The sequence below is a fragment of the Rhizophagus irregularis genome, chromosome 2, assembly GCF_026210795.1.
Source record: "Rhizophagus irregularis chromosome 2, complete sequence".
In the NCBI taxonomy this organism is placed as follows: domain Eukaryota; kingdom Fungi; phylum Glomeromycota; class Glomeromycetes; order Glomerales; family Glomeraceae; genus Rhizophagus; species Rhizophagus irregularis.
This window is the reverse complement of record NC_089430.1, coordinates 3,745,187-3,759,515: the sequence shown is the minus strand read 5'-3', so window position 1 is coordinate 3,759,515 and position 14,329 is coordinate 3,745,187. Positions and strand designations below refer to the sequence as shown.

General features: G+C 28.8%; 6 protein-coding genes across 6 annotated transcripts; 3 read left to right on the top strand and 3 right to left on the bottom strand.

Moving 5' to 3' along the window:
* Positions 1-69: 69 nt before the first annotated feature.
* Positions 70-2,058, bottom strand: OCT59_012185 (uncharacterized protein). The gene is made up of 7 exons (XM_025309596.2): positions 1,646-2,058; positions 1,415-1,575; positions 1,085-1,336; positions 904-1,018; positions 744-810; positions 616-665; positions 70-549 (listed from the first exon to the last, which is right to left on the bottom strand). The coding sequence occupies exons 1-7, from the start codon at positions 1,880-1,882 to the stop codon at positions 166-168; spliced, it is 1,266 nt and encodes a 421-aa protein (XP_025167872.2). The 5' UTR covers positions 1,883-2,058; the 3' UTR covers positions 70-165.
* A 1,963-nt stretch (positions 2,059-4,021) lies between these two features.
* Positions 4,022-4,681, top strand: OCT59_012184 (uncharacterized protein). The gene has a single exon (XM_025321822.2). It carries the CDS (start codon positions 4,039-4,041, stop codon positions 4,627-4,629), a length of 591 nt encoding a protein of 196 aa, XP_025167873.1. The 5' UTR covers positions 4,022-4,038; the 3' UTR covers positions 4,630-4,681.
* On the bottom strand, positions 4,589-5,305 carry OCT59_012183 (uncharacterized protein). Its single transcript, XM_025321823.2, has 3 exons — positions 5,125-5,305; positions 4,888-5,062; positions 4,589-4,819 (listed from the first exon to the last, which is right to left on the bottom strand). The coding sequence occupies exons 1-3, from the start codon at positions 5,224-5,226 to the stop codon at positions 4,716-4,718; spliced, it is 381 nt and encodes a 126-aa protein (XP_025167874.1). The 5' UTR covers positions 5,227-5,305; the 3' UTR covers positions 4,589-4,715.
* A 96-nt stretch (positions 5,306-5,401) lies between these two features.
* OCT59_012182 (uncharacterized protein) lies at positions 5,402-7,981 on the bottom strand. Its single transcript, XM_066134301.1, has 7 exons — positions 7,941-7,981; positions 7,583-7,858; positions 7,435-7,504; positions 7,231-7,356; positions 7,059-7,142; positions 6,698-6,986; positions 5,402-6,622 (listed from the first exon to the last, which is right to left on the bottom strand). The coding sequence occupies exons 2-6, from the start codon at positions 7,804-7,806 to the stop codon at positions 6,705-6,707; spliced, it is 786 nt and encodes a 261-aa protein (XP_065989580.1). The 5' UTR covers positions 7,807-7,858; positions 7,941-7,981; the 3' UTR covers positions 5,402-6,622; positions 6,698-6,704.
* A 3,106-nt stretch (positions 7,982-11,087) lies between these two features.
* OCT59_012181 (uncharacterized protein) lies at positions 11,088-12,802 on the top strand. The gene is made up of 3 exons (XM_025321824.2): positions 11,088-11,258; positions 11,333-11,409; positions 11,483-12,802. Exons 1-3 carry the CDS (start codon positions 11,180-11,182, stop codon positions 12,563-12,565), a joined length of 1,239 nt encoding a protein of 412 aa, XP_025167876.1. The 5' UTR covers positions 11,088-11,179; the 3' UTR covers positions 12,566-12,802.
* Positions 12,803-13,837: 1,035 nt separating this feature from the next.
* On the top strand, positions 13,838-14,316 carry OCT59_012180 (uncharacterized protein; the record flags this gene model as incomplete). The annotated part of the gene is made up of 2 exons (XM_066134300.1): positions 13,838-13,987; positions 14,053-14,316. The coding sequence occupies 2 exons, from the start codon at positions 13,838-13,840 to the stop codon at positions 14,314-14,316; spliced, it is 414 nt and encodes a 137-aa protein (XP_065989579.1).
* Positions 14,317-14,329: the final 13 nt, after the last annotated feature.

The window sequence follows — 14,329 nt, the reverse complement described above, 5'->3', positions numbered from 1 at the left end:
TTTATATTGTAGATCAGATACCCACTAATTTTGAAAATCCTGTTTTTCATCATGAAATTGATAAAATTTACATAAACATGCGTCATTTTATTAATGGATGAATAATTCTGTCAAACCACAGATGATAGATATCTGCATGCATTCCATAATCATCATCTGAGTTTTTTACTTTGATTTTTTAGATTTTCGTTTTGCCTTATTTTTCTCGGTGATGTGCGTCTTTACACAATTAGTTGTAATAGGCGATTTTTTTCCTATAAGTCCATAAAGTAATTCAATTTCTTTATGATAATCTGATAATTCATCATCAGGTCCAATAGGAGTTTCTAGAATCAATGGAATTTCATTTAATCTATCATCGTTCATTATTAAACGAAATGCTTCTAAACCTATATGCCCTTTCCCTATATTAGCATGGCGATCTCGTAATGATCCTAATTCGGTTTCTGAATCATTTAAATGCATCCCTCTTAAATATTGAAATCCAATATGTCGAGAAAATTCCTGCATAGTTTCTTCATACGCTTTGTTGGTACGTAAATCATACCCCTAACAAAAAGAAAATTAATTTATTTTTCATTTTATTTTATTTCATATATAGAAAAAAATGATTACCGCAGCAAAGGCATGACATGTATCAATACAAACTCCAACTCGATTTTTATCTAAAAATGAAAATAAAAAATAAAAAAATTAGAATGTAAATTTTAATATGAATTAATGGCAATATGAATTTATTTTACCGTCTACTCGTGAAATGATATCCGCGAGCTCTTCAAACCTAGATCCAATAATATTACCTGAACCTGCCTGTAATATTTTAATTGTATTAATTACAAAAAAAAGAGAGAGAAGAAGAAGAATTGATTTTATATATCAGAAAAAAAAATAATAAACACGCACCATATTTTCGATAACACATGTTACATTAGAAGTTTCCTTAAGTGCTCTATTAATACAATTTGCAATATGTTGTATAGATTGTTCTTTGGTACAATTTCCAACTGTTGAACCAGGGCTTTTTTTTGTATAATCAGTTAAAATGGGCACGAGCAAATGTCATGAACAATTATTATGTACTTACTGAAAATTATATAAAGTTAGTCCTAATAATTCACAACGTCGTAAATCTTCCAAAAAAGCTTGATAACTTTTCTCGCGTTTTTCTTGATCCGGATTACCTAAATTAATTAAATAACTTCCGTGAGGTAAAATAAATTTTGAAGCATAATTATGCTGTAAGCAATTTTCTCGGAATGCTTCAATATTCTTTGGATCTAATGGTGGAGCTGTCCATCTCCTCTGATTCCTCAAGAAAACTGCAAAAGCATTTCCTCTATTTCAAAAAAAAAACTATGAGAATTCATATTTACGTTCAAAAAGAAAATACGCGCAATTACACATTAAAATTTACCCGATAAAAAGGCTATTGGTTATAGCATTTTGTACACCTCCTGAAATACTAACATGTGCACCAACGTACTTTGTAATATTACTTAGTCGTTTAGCAAACATGTCTTGAGTTATTTTAGTTTTACGCGATTTCTTCTCAACTCGTTCAGGTTTATTTTCCAACTTTAAATAATACAATATACGCTGGTTACTTTAGTATAAATAATAATAAATTTTACAAAACCGATAATACCTTTGTCTCGCCGTCTTCACTTTTAGCAGCTTTTTTTTTTGTATAGTTTTCTTTAGTTCTCTTAACTTCTTTGTCTTTCTTATTTGGTTTAATATCCTTCCTTTTGCGTTTTTTATTCGTAGAACACGTCTCTTCTCTTTCTTTTCCTTCTTTCTTTTCCTCTTTCTTCACATTCTTATTTGGAGACTCTTCTTTTCTTATTTCACATAACCTTTCTGACCTTCTCAGACTTAACATATTTAGAGATTACAATCGATACTTTTGAAATTTGTTTCTCGCTTGATAAAGTGTTTTAAAATGTCACAGGTAAGTAATGTTGGATAAACTTTGTGATCGCGTTTATCGTAATAATTGATGTAATAACTGATCATGATCAAAAGTTTGGGATTAAACCCTGGAAAATGGATTGATCCGGATTTTCCTATATTTTGTCTTCCATATTTTATCCCATATTTTTATTCCAGATTAATTATTTAAATTTCACCAATAATTACAATTATCAAACAAAACAGAAATTTTCTTTATAGAGGGTGATCAAAATTATCTGGCCAGTTTATTTTGCTAAAATTTTGTAGATCATAATGTGAATGTAATATAAATAAAATACTTATAATCACAATAAACAATTTCCAATTTCAAAACCTATTGTATAAATTTTATAAATTTTACAATTTTGTGCAAATAAATTTAAAAATCTTAAAAATATCATACTTCTGCCAATATCAATCTGATAAACCTAAGCTTACTACCATTCAAATCGTTTCAATAAGACAGATCAAAAAAGCTATAAATTATAAAATTTCAATCACAAAATCAGAAAATATTGCATGTAACATTTAGACTTTTTAAGTGTAATTATGTAATGAATATTAATCTTACAATATTAAATTATTACCATTCAAATTCTTTCAGTAAGACAAATCTGATAAATCCAAAATTATAAAAATTCAATCACTAAATCTTAAAATAACCTTAATATACAATTTTAAATTTTAAAATTCACAAACTTTACAAATTTGAAAAATTTTATAAATTTATATAGTATTACATTTGCATAATGCCTGTAATTAATATGCAATATTATAACATAATACTTTTTCAATATTATACTTGTATATTTTATTAAATTTTCTAATAAAACTACTTGAAAAATACTATGTTAAAGGTGCATTGAAAGGTATTCTTCTAGAATATTGTAAAAAATCTTTTAATAGTATATCTCATGGAATTGGCAAATTATTTTTACAAATGGAGATAAAATTTATTATTAAATAATTCTGATTGTCTTCTGTATTTTAAAGTTACAAGAAAAGTTTCTAAAATATAAACAAAAAATCTGATTACATGATTTAGAAATATCTGTGATCAATTTTAGGATAAATATAAGATAAAATCAAATTCAGAATAAAATATAAATCAAATACAAAATAAAATATAGATCAAATCTAAAATAAAATATAGATTAATCCAAGATTTAATAATTGAATGTAATGTAATTTTTGGTAAAATTTGAGGAATTAACCTGATGAATTATCAGATTCAGAATAAAATGGATAAAATATGGAAAAATCTAAGATAAAATATGGATTAATCAATCCATTTTTATTTTAGATAAATCTGAAGTTTAATTTTAGACTTTTGATTAGTAGTATTGCATTTTATATAAAATAACTGGCTTACGGCTTACTTACTTTTACTTATTATAATATATTAGCAGTTCTTCTAATTTAAGAAAAAATTTTAAAGCCTTCTAGGTTTACTTGTTAAACTTTTTTTGGATATTATTATAAGAAAATTAATAATAGCATAATTTATTATATAAAGTATATAGAACTAATAAAAAAAATTAAGATATTTATTATAAATTAAAAAATAACTCTTATTCTGCATTATACTATTCAATTTAAATAAAAAGCAATAAAAATAACAAACTATTCAATTGTTTAAACTACTTAATTATTCTTTAATATAAATAAAAATTAATAAATAGATTAAAGTAAAATTATCAGTTAAACTAGCTTAATGAGATTTAGCAAAACTTTCTAAATATAAAAGTTTTATAAACTATTAGCAATAATTTAATTGTTAATATAAAAGCAAAATTAAAAAAAAAATATAGTAAATATTATTTTGCTTTCATTACCTTTTAATAAATAAAAATACCTTTTTTTAAAACAAATTGGGTATTATTATTTAATCCTTATCATATGATTTAATAAAAATTTTTAATTGGCTAATTTTATAAAAAATTTATTATTTTTTTTTTATCTATCTTAAGATTTTTAAACTGTTACTTTTTGATAATCTTTTTTATTGCATATAGTATTTTTTTTATGTTTTAAATTAAATAACGCGACTAATGATCAGCTGTACAACATTCTTTTTTCGCTGAAATGTCTGTACGAAAAGATATAAGAATAACAATATTTCCCAATAAACCTTTTCAAAAATATACAGAAACAATTCTTAATCAGATTGAAACTTTTGAAAGAAAAAATTTTCCAAAAAATGAAGCCATGGCTATTAAAAAAGAAGTTTCTAAAAGAACCAATACATTATTGATTGCTTATTACGAACAAGATATTCTAAAAGAGCAAAATACTCAAAAATTAAAGTCAACAAGTAAACTAAATGGCAATCAAGAAAAAGGATCAAATAAACCAAATAAAGTTATAACAAAAGAAATCATTTTAGTTGGATACATAATATATTCAAATATTTCATCCACGCAGATGCCAGTAACAAGAATATTGAAATTATGTGTGCATCATTCTTTTAGAGGAATTGGATTAGGAGAAAAATTGTTAAGGAGTGTATTAGAAAGAATGGATGTACCTAAAAGAAGTAACGCTGATTTACACGTTGATGTTGAAAGGACAGTTGCAATTAATTTATATAAAAAAGTTGGGTTTAATATCATTAAAAGAATCGTAGATTACTATGAAGTTGGAAGAGATGCTTGGTTAATGGAATTTATTAATTAATAATTCACCATAAACAAATAAACAAATCTATTCAATTTTATTTATTTATTTTTACAATTAATGGAAGTTCTATTATTATTAAAACGTTATAATTTGGCTTTTGGAATAGTAGCCAACACTCCGTCTAATTTAGTAGCCAACATCATGTTACCCTTAATCTTAAGTTTACCAGCCATAAAAGCTTTTTGCCCTATGATGATTTTAAAGTTATTTTTGTAAACAGTAAAAACGATTTAAAGGAGAACTTAATTTACTTACCATTAAGCTTCCCTGAAGCCAATTCAACAAAGGTATCGTCGGTTAAATTGATGATAATATCAGGTTTAGCGGAACCTTTACCAGTTTGTACCGTTCCACCTTTTTTTAGGTCCATTGTCCAAATTTGTTCTTTTCCTTCATTATTCTTTACGTTAAACTCAAAGATTGCATTAACCTAGAATCAAAATGAACTTTTAAATTTCCTTAAAAAATAAATAGTCTAGTATTTTTTAATACCTTCTTAATGGTTTCCTTTTTCTTTGCTTCATTATCACTAATATTAACTTTAAGTTGTTCAAATATGGACGAAGATTTATATCCGTCAACTTTTACAGACATTTTAATTTATAAAAATTATTTGTAAGGAAGAGATAAATGAAAAGAAAAATATACGACTTTATAATAAAAAAAACCGATTTAAAGTTTAGATCTTGTAAGTTGATTGGATTTAACTATTTATATTTACATAATCTTGAATTAAACAATGTATGTACATCTAATTAAATTGCTCAAACTGATGAAACAAACAATTACATCACATGAAAATTTATTATCACATCACTTTATTTTGCACGCTTTTATCAAATAAAATAACGAAAAAACTTACCAAATGATTATCAATTAATTTGTATCTCAAATTATATATAATTAATTATGGTTTAAAAATAATGAACTTTACATTAGTAGTCTGGAAAAAATAAAGGATATAGAGATTTACAATACATTTATAAATTAGTATCTTTTAGATACCTTCTCGATTTCAACTTTATATGTTAATGACATATTTCATCACCATAAGAAACTTGTTCATAATTACATCGAATTTTTCTTTAGGAAAATTTTCAGGCTAGTTAATTGGACGGTTGCTTGTGTTTTAAGTGTACTTTTAAATTGTCCACAAGAAATGAATTATTAACTTTCTTGACCGGTTTAGTTTTAAGACGGAAAACTTCAGAATTTTTTAGGGAGCTTCGATTTATTTCATTAAGAGCTTCACGCGTCTTGAGAATGTTTCATAAAAGATCTTCTTCATCTAAAGTCTTCTAATAATGTCATTATTGTTCAGTTCTTTGCTTCACTTAGTATTGAATTATTAATATTCTTTTGAGAGGGCCTAGAATGGTATTGAGATCCTTCGGGTTTGATTATTTTCTTTCTTTCTTTCCTTCTTTTTACCACTAGGAAGACTTCATGTTGTTTTTATTGCTTCAAAATACGAACTTGCTAATTTTCAATGTCTGAAATGCTACCCATGTTTAATATAACATGCAAAAAGTTATGAGATCGGTAATAGAAAACTGTATTGTGCTTAGATAAACTTTTTTTTTTAATTTATTCAATACCTACTTTTGAAAAAATATATATCAAAGGGAAAAAAGAAAAGAACAGAAACAAGCAACATAACAGTAATGAAATAAAAAGAAAAAAAGATGAAACAACAAATGCCATGACCTTCACCTATTTTATAAGGAAGAATTGACATCTCGTATAGCTTGAAAAGTCCATACTCGAAACTTCATTTTTGAGTTACTATAATCAATGCACTTGAGATAAGCTAATCATCATTCTTCAGAAGGTTCATCGCTTTTCTTTTTCGAAGATCTTGCTCTATCGTTTACTTTCCTGAAACACAAAAAAAAAATAAAATAAAATAAAGAAAATATCTATCACAACATAAGCCTCAATTAAAGCAAGAAAAAATGAATTTAGAGGTCAAATCTGTCTTGATAAATCCCTATAATATAGAAAAAGCATTTGAAGTATAATTATTAATATTTAATTTCAAAAAATCAAATCTTTTAATACTCACCTCCAATTCAACGAGAATAACTTCGAGATCTTCTGGAACGACTATGCGATTTTCTTCTTCTTGAATAACTGCGACTTCGAGATTTTCTTCTATCTTTTGACCAACTACGGCTTCTAGAACGCGTAGGACTTCTTCTTCTATAACGTGGTGGTGGCGAGAATGAGGGTGTACGGCGATAAGAATAGGAATTACGGTATCGTGGTCTATCTCCCATATATTCTCCAGGAGTAGGTGTATGCGGTCTTTGAGTTAACGAATAATCGACACGCATATTTCTACCATTGACTTCCTAAGTAAATTAATAATAAAAATTACATCGGCTAAAAAAATAAATAAATAAAATTTGGTCGTATCTACATACCATGCCATTTGTTTTGTCCTTGGCTATGGTTGCCTCTTCAACTGAATTCATATAAACAAAACCAAATCCACGAGAACGATCACTCTAACGGAACGTTTTATAATTATTATGCATTATTAATGTTAGTTTAATATACATTTTGTAAAATACACATTTTATGACAAAATCATACCCGATGATCATAAACAATAGTAACATTATTAACTCTTCCATAGCGTTCAAATATATTTTGTAAATCTTTTTCTGTAGTCCTAAGACTAAGGTTGAAAACTCCTAGAACATGGCTGGGATCAGGTTCCTTCAAAATGCATATTAAAATTAGAAATAAGTATTTGACCTTTTTTAAATAAAAATCTTTGTTTTATTTATAACTTACATCTCTTCTACTCACTCTCCTCCTTCCCCGGCTTCTATCACGACTTCTATCACGGCTCCTAATAGGGCTTCTAGATATAAGAAAGTCTTAACTTAGAGAACTTTTTTTATTTATAGGTAATTAAAAACTTAGTTATTAGCATAAACACCTTCTTCTTCTCTCTCTACTTCTCGAACGACTTTTACTTGAAGAAGTTTTAGAGTACGAGCGACGCTTATGACGGCGAGAAGAACGCGATTTTCGCGGGCTACGACTGCGTGATTTGCTGCGAGAATAAGATCGGAGACGTGGCGAACGTGAACGTGGGGCTCGCGAGCGAGAATGGCCACGCTCACGACCGCGTTCACCGTTTGAGGGTAAAACGTCTTGCATGGATGTATTCTGTGACAAGATAAAGGTTCTTTTTTACAATGGCAGGATCTTCCTTTTTAAAAGGATTCATAAAATTCAAAAAATTTTTTAATAGATAATGAAAATAAACGGACACATAAAATATAAAAACTAACACTTATTGGTAGTGTAGAACTTGGTTCAAGTTAGCTTGCATGTATGTAAATAGGCGATTCCAAGGTTATAAAATCATCGTCCAAGTATTGGTGACGTCATAAACTTTCCACCAATCAATTGGATAAATTTTGTGTTACATTAAATTACCATTAATTTTTTTTAAAAAACCGCAGCACATTCGATGATTTATTAAGAATAAAAAAGTATCAAAAATTACAAATATAATAAATATAATTCAACTATACTATTAACATCCTAACATTATTAATCATCGATATTATAAAGAATACCCCACGTGTGCACTGTCGGGTGGAAATTACGCTCAGAGAGGAAACGATCTCTCTTAGAAAACGCCTCTCTTTCTACCACAGGACCTACTGCACCACGGAAAAAATATTTTTTGAATTTATCCTGTAAATCAAAGAATTAAAAGAACCCGATCGCCCCACAACTTCCCCAAACACCCAAAACCTAATAAACCTCGTGAACATCCAAACCCAAACTGTAGGATCCGTTCGCACAACATATTCAAAAACGAAACAGGCCGATAAGCTGTTTGGACGTCCGTTAATTTATTATGCTGGTAGGTGGTAAGGTTGGAAGTAGCCCCATTATATTGTAAGCACGTATTAACCGCCAAAAAATACATATCTTCTATAGGACGGACAGTGGGAAAACGCAAAGAAAGCTGTTGCGCTAAAAGTCTAAGTAGTCCCCGGCTATTAACACATACCAACATATAAGCTCTATTCAATATAATTATATAAAGAAATAATGAAAAGAAACAAAAATAGAAAAAAAGTAAAATCTATATCTATAATCCAGCTCGCATCTACATGTTCAGCAGTAGTCCTTTGGAAATATTTGTCGCGACCCTCGGTGTGGTAGAAGTAACAAAAGATGAGTATATTTCCACGAATTAGTTCTACAATCTCGGTTAAACTTAAGCCCGTGTGTTGAGTCATCAAGTTCGGCAAAAATTCTAAATGGGTTATCCGTTCCGGTTATATTCCAAAATGGAAGTTATCTTCCACATCTTGTTGTACATCTGGTAGGCAAAATTTACCTTCTTGACCCTTCTCGTATTACTTTCTTGACCCAGTCAAAATATGCATGATTATGTATGACAAAAATGTTCCTTTCTTGAACTGAAACGCGATATGTGATAAACAAAAAAGAAATATTTTATTTTTTATTTATATTTAACAAAAATAGCGTGCAATCTGTCTTTTGCGAGTTGCGAGCATGGTCAATACTTTTTTATTTCTACAATATTGATAAAATTAAAATAATTTTATTTTATTTACAAAAGATAGCCGATAAATAGATTACATTTAAGAGAAATACATTAATTAGGTAATAAATACTAGCATAAAACTAAATATTAAAATAAAAAAAAAATTAATCATTAATGATAATGAAAAATTATGAAAATAAGAAAAATAACAACACGTTAATGTTTTTTTGCAGGTCAAGAAAAGAACATCTTTGTCATACATAATCATGCATATTTTGATCTAGTTAAGAAGCAAAAGTATCGTTCTTATACGATCAGGTCCAAACATAGTCATTCCAAATCATCATCGTCTCATTTAATAAACTCAAAATTTTATATGCTCACTATTATTTTTTTTTCTACTATCCAGAATTACACAAAAAATTGAATAAAAATATCTCTGATATCACATTGTATACATACTAGAAATCATGAGCAATTGAGCATGCAAACAAATATAATTCTTGCCTATGTAGATTGAAATGGTGTTTCTATACTGATGCACGCCATTTTTTCGTTAGTCTAAACTACCCCCAACACTAACATCTGGTTTCATTTGTCTCAATCATCGATTATCCTGGGTAAAATAAAAATGGCCACTAGGCGTACTTATACACATGCAGTATCAGAAATAATAAAGTTCCGTCGAAAATTTATGTTGTTTGCCCTTCTTGATTTTAATAAGGTCCTTGGGAATCCTGGCGAAAAAATTTGTAAACCAAGATGTCATTTCATTGCAAATGCACAGCATAACCGAAAAAATATATATATACCAAAAATATCATCACCAAGGTATTGGCGTATTGCGCATTATTTTTTCCGGATGTTCGTCATCGAATATGAATTTCTCAGTGAAGGAAGGGTAAATGGCGCAGGCGCAGCGCCACAGCCACATGTCACGTGATATAATATTGGAACTGTGTCACAAACATTATACTCCATTTTTCAGTTTATGTTTTCGAGGCTAAAATTAATAATTTTATCATAACGATCAAAATATTATATAGTATTTTCATATTTGTTGACTACGTGTAATTGGTTTTTTTTCGTATAGTAAAACAATTGTAATTATAAATTTAGTAATTATATATAATATAAACAAATGTAAATAAGTCTTGAAACTCTATCAATTTGGCTAGGTCGTTCTACTTCTACTTGTGAGAGAGCGCGTGAGAAAGGATAGGGAGTATAATGTCTCCAGCGTAACCAACAAAAAAGTTCGGGCACGTGATATATAGTGTGGTGTCTAAATTTTGATTGGTTAATCATGTGTAACATTTTGAATTTTTTCGCGAAAGACTTAATAGGAATAAAATAAATTTTTTAAGTTTTAAATAGTTTTATTATATTTTTATTGATAATACTGTAAACAATACAGACTTTATAATTATTAAAGTAACATATACCTAACTAAAAATATACAAGTTTGTGCTATTTATACAAAAAACGTCAAAATATATAAAATTAATATATATAAAACTTTAAAAGTATGATAATGCGTATTAGGATTTATTTTTACTTTGTCCGACCATAAAAAAAAAAAAAAAAAATACTGTATAAATACTAAAAAAAAATTTCAAAGAAACGTAAAATATTAATAATTTATTGTTTATAATATATGTGATAAAAATAATAAAAAAAGGAAAAGACAGTATTCATATAATATATTATATAATATAAGTTTCCAAGGTTTCCAAAAAATATTGACGCGAGAAAAAAATATTTATTTATATCGCATCAAAACACAGAGCAGAGCTGTGGCGCTGCGCCTGCGCCATTAACCTGGTACACATTTCAATGATCACATAGTGACACGACCCCATATATAGATGACTATATAGATCAACGGTTTTTCTCATGAGAATTTTTCATATTAATCATTTCTTTTTGAAACTGATTAATTATATTTTTTTAAGTGATCGAGTGATTAAGTGATTAATAAAAAAATTTTTAAATACTTATATGATCAATATGAGTAACTCTACTTTTCCCACTTGCAATGCCCTACCCTCGTCTCAAACAGAGATGGATGGTGAACGAAGTAAGTCTTAGAGCTTTTTTTTTGTTTACTAATTTATGAATAAAAGCTTCTTTACAAATATTATTTTTTTTTAGATTTGCAGAGAAATATTTTTAATGGCTCAAAATTGCGGAGAACTGCATCTCTACAATACGTTTTTTCTTCATTTCAGGTACTTCTCAAAGGGTTTATTTCTTATAAAAAGTCATGCATTAACGTTTATACTCTTTGATGATCTACATCAGAATCAACAACGCAATCTACTCCGTAGATCGCAATCAAATCCCGATTTCAGTGATAAGAACACTCGGGTCTATGATGATAACATTAACTACGGTGTGGGACTTTTTACTTTATCTATCTACGAAGAATTCTCTTCCAAGCAAAAGGAAGACAAGGAAGCGCAGAACGAAAAAGTTTATGAAGCCAAAGGTGTTTTTACGCAAACACCTAAACCAGATCACAAATTGGATAAACATCCTACAACCTATAAACCAGGGGGAGATGTGCCCGACATCTGTAAATGTCTCTTGGAAAGTCAATCACAAACAGATAATCGCAGTATCATTCGGAGCATCAATAGCGGGAAGACGCAATCCCAGAAAACACATGGTCAAGTCTCGGCAGAGTACCGATCTGGCCAATTTCCCTTTACATATCCTTCCACGAAATCAGGATCTGGAAGTGATGGCAAGGCGAGAGCGTTGGGACCATGCCAATTGTTCAGAAATGAACGCATGGACTCACTTGAGTCAAGTAAGGCCCAACACTCCAATTCGGACTCTCACAATAGACGTAGCAGATGGAACGGCGAAGTATCCCTGCCTAAATTGCAAGATGTCCCGTGTCACCTTCTTGATCAACTGAAGGATGAACTTCACGCCTTCACGGAACGAAAGAATCAGCGGTTTCTTAATGCGAGTTTTAGAGAACGTCTTGCTAAAACCTTTGGAATCGCTGAAATTTTTCCTTTATATCTAGACCGTTCTGAATATGTAATGTGGTTTTTAAATGAAGATAAATGTTTGCATATGTGGAATGACATGGAGAATAGTTTGATATATATGGGATCCGACTTGGAAGAAGGAGTCAAGAATTATCTAATACATCCGGATAAGTTGTGTTATGTCATCGAAGACACTCATGAGAGGGTACCCGTAAATGAAGAAGAACGTCGTTTGGATGAAGAATTCAAAAATCACATGGAGGAGATAGGGTTTGAGAAGATGCTTTTGGAGGCTAAGGCTAATATTATGGCTTCAAAAGAAGAAAAAGCAAGAAAGAAGTTGAATAAGAAGTTGAGTAAGAAGTTGAGAAAGAATAAATAATTCAATCACTTCATTGCTTAAAAAGACATTATAATTTGCAATATACAAGAAGAAGCTGATCGATTACAATATAATTCGAATATACTGTATGTCTGTATTGTTTAATAATTATTATTCAGGAAACACATGATAAATATGCAATATTGTAATCTTAATTATTAAAACCTTTTAGAATTGTATAATTTAGAATTAAAAAAGCATAAATAAAACTGCAATCTGCAATCTTTTACATCACAAAAACTTTATTTTTGTAAAATGATAAACGAATGATTATTTGATTCGTACAAGTACAACCTTACCACTAAATACCACATGACTTGATCATTTGTGTAATTATAATTCAAAGAAATGACCAATCGCCAATCAATTTTAATAAAAAATAATTTTTTTTTTTATAAAGAAACAACGTCTGAAAGACTTGTAAAACATAAATCTAAAATGGCAGAAGATCCTGTAATAATCAACGAAGAGCTTGTTGAAGAAGTGTTAGAAAAGGTGTAATAGATATTTGTAGTCATTAGTGTCGGCAAATACCGATATTTCCAATTATAGCATTTATCCTTGATATATTTGTTTATATATATACTAAAATAGGACAAAAAACGTTTATTAATACTAAAATTAGTATTTATTTTCGTTATCATTGATATATTTTTGTACTATTAATTTATGTTGTTTTAATAGTGGCCTGTTCAAAATATTGCTAAATTTGGAAAGAATTTAACATCTTCTTATTACTTAGAATTTCAGGAATATCCTAATACGTCCGAGACTGGTTTTGCGAACATTTATAATGTATCAGGATGGAATGAAGATGAAGCGTGAAAAGTATTTGCGTTAACCAATATCCAATACTCATATGGAAGAAACAGAACAATTCGCACAGTAAAAAATTGAGACTTTTTTCCAAATGTCGCAGTAATTAAAGAACAACGTAGCTTAAAAGTATGTCAATATGCATCTAAAGAATTAGATATTGGCCACACATCTGTAGATCTCTTTTTGAAAATATGTTTAATGCAAATGAAGAGTTTCACAAAAAAAACTACACATAGGCCGTTCTCAAGCGCCTCCCTCAATGTGATTGGCCAGTGATTGAAGTGATGCTCAAGTATCACGGTCAATTGAAATAAATTGGAATAAACATGGTGATCGACACTTGAACAATCTCTTACTTTTTTTATTGAGTTTTATTATGCATCCAAAAAGAGAACTAAAACAACTTTTAAAAATTTTGTTCCAACCACTCATTTCTCTCCTTTTAACAACATAATGAATAATTTATCCTTACAACAACATCAAAATTCCACTACACGACCTTTTGCTGAAAATGAAACAATAAATCATATAGATCCTTTGACGCCAAATGAAATAAGATATCCAGTATATATGGACCCTTTAAATGATACAACAAGATATCCGGTAAATATTTATTCTTTTATAATTATACTATATGAAAGATAATAAACTTGAAATTCTTTTTATAGATAACCTTGCAACCTTCTCAACCTTCTCTTATTACTCATCATGTAACTCATAATCAAGAAAATCAATCACCTTTTAATTCTGTAGCCATAAATAATCAAAGTCCTATCCAATCAACTTCTACATTTATTAACTTCAATCAACAAACAGATGGACAACATCAGAAACTCGAATGCTTATTGAAGAAGTTAGAATGCAATGGCAAGCATTGCAACAAGTCAAAGATCCAAGAGAAAAGGGCCGAATCTGGGATAAATTATTACTAACATCCAAAAGTCA

Bases quoted from the DNA above. Each gene is read 5' to 3' on its own strand.
- OCT59_012185 (XM_025309596.2), bottom strand. From the start codon at position 1,882: ATGTTAAGTCTGAGAAGGTCAGAAAGGTTATGTGAAATAAGAAAAGAA. The intron at 1,019-1,084 runs GTAAGTACATAA...TACAAAAAAAAG, and splicing joins CTAACTTTATATAATTTTCA to CCCTGGTTCAACAGTTGGAA. The intron at 550-615 runs GTAATCATTTTT...TCTTTTTGTTAG, and splicing joins CATGTCATGCCTTTGCTGCG to GGGTATGATTTACGTACCAA.
- OCT59_012184 (XM_025321822.2), top strand. From the start codon at position 4,039: ATGTCTGTACGAAAAGATATAAGAATAACAATATTTCCCAATAAACCT.
- OCT59_012183 (XM_025321823.2), bottom strand. From the start codon at position 5,226: ATGTCTGTAAAAGTTGACGGATATAAATCTTCGTCCATATTTGAACAA. The intron at 5,063-5,124 runs GTATTAAAAAAT...TTTTGATTCTAG, and splicing joins AAAAGGAAACCATTAAGAAG to GTTAATGCAATCTTTGAGTT. The intron at 4,820-4,887 runs GTAAGTAAATTA...AAATCATCATAG, and splicing joins GGCTTCAGGGAAGCTTAATG to GGCAAAAAGCTTTTATGGCT.
- OCT59_012182 (XM_066134301.1), bottom strand. From the start codon at position 7,806: ATGCAAGACGTTTTACCCTCAAACGGTGAACGCGGTCGTGAGCGTGGC. The intron at 7,505-7,582 runs GTGTTTATGCTA...TCTTATATCTAG, and splicing joins AGTAGAGAGAGAAGAAGAAG to AAGCCCTATTAGGAGCCGTG. The intron at 6,987-7,058 runs GTATGTAGATAC...TAATTTACTTAG, and splicing joins AGGACAAAACAAATGGCATG to GAAGTCAATGGTAGAAATAT.
- OCT59_012181 (XM_025321824.2), top strand. From the start codon at position 11,180: ATGATCAATATGAGTAACTCTACTTTTCCCACTTGCAATGCCCTACCC. The intron at 11,259-11,332 runs GTAAGTCTTAGA...ATTTTTTTTTAG, and splicing joins AGAGATGGATGGTGAACGAA to ATTTGCAGAGAAATATTTTT. The intron at 11,410-11,482 runs GTACTTCTCAAA...GATCTACATCAG, and splicing joins ACGTTTTTTCTTCATTTCAG to AATCAACAACGCAATCTACT.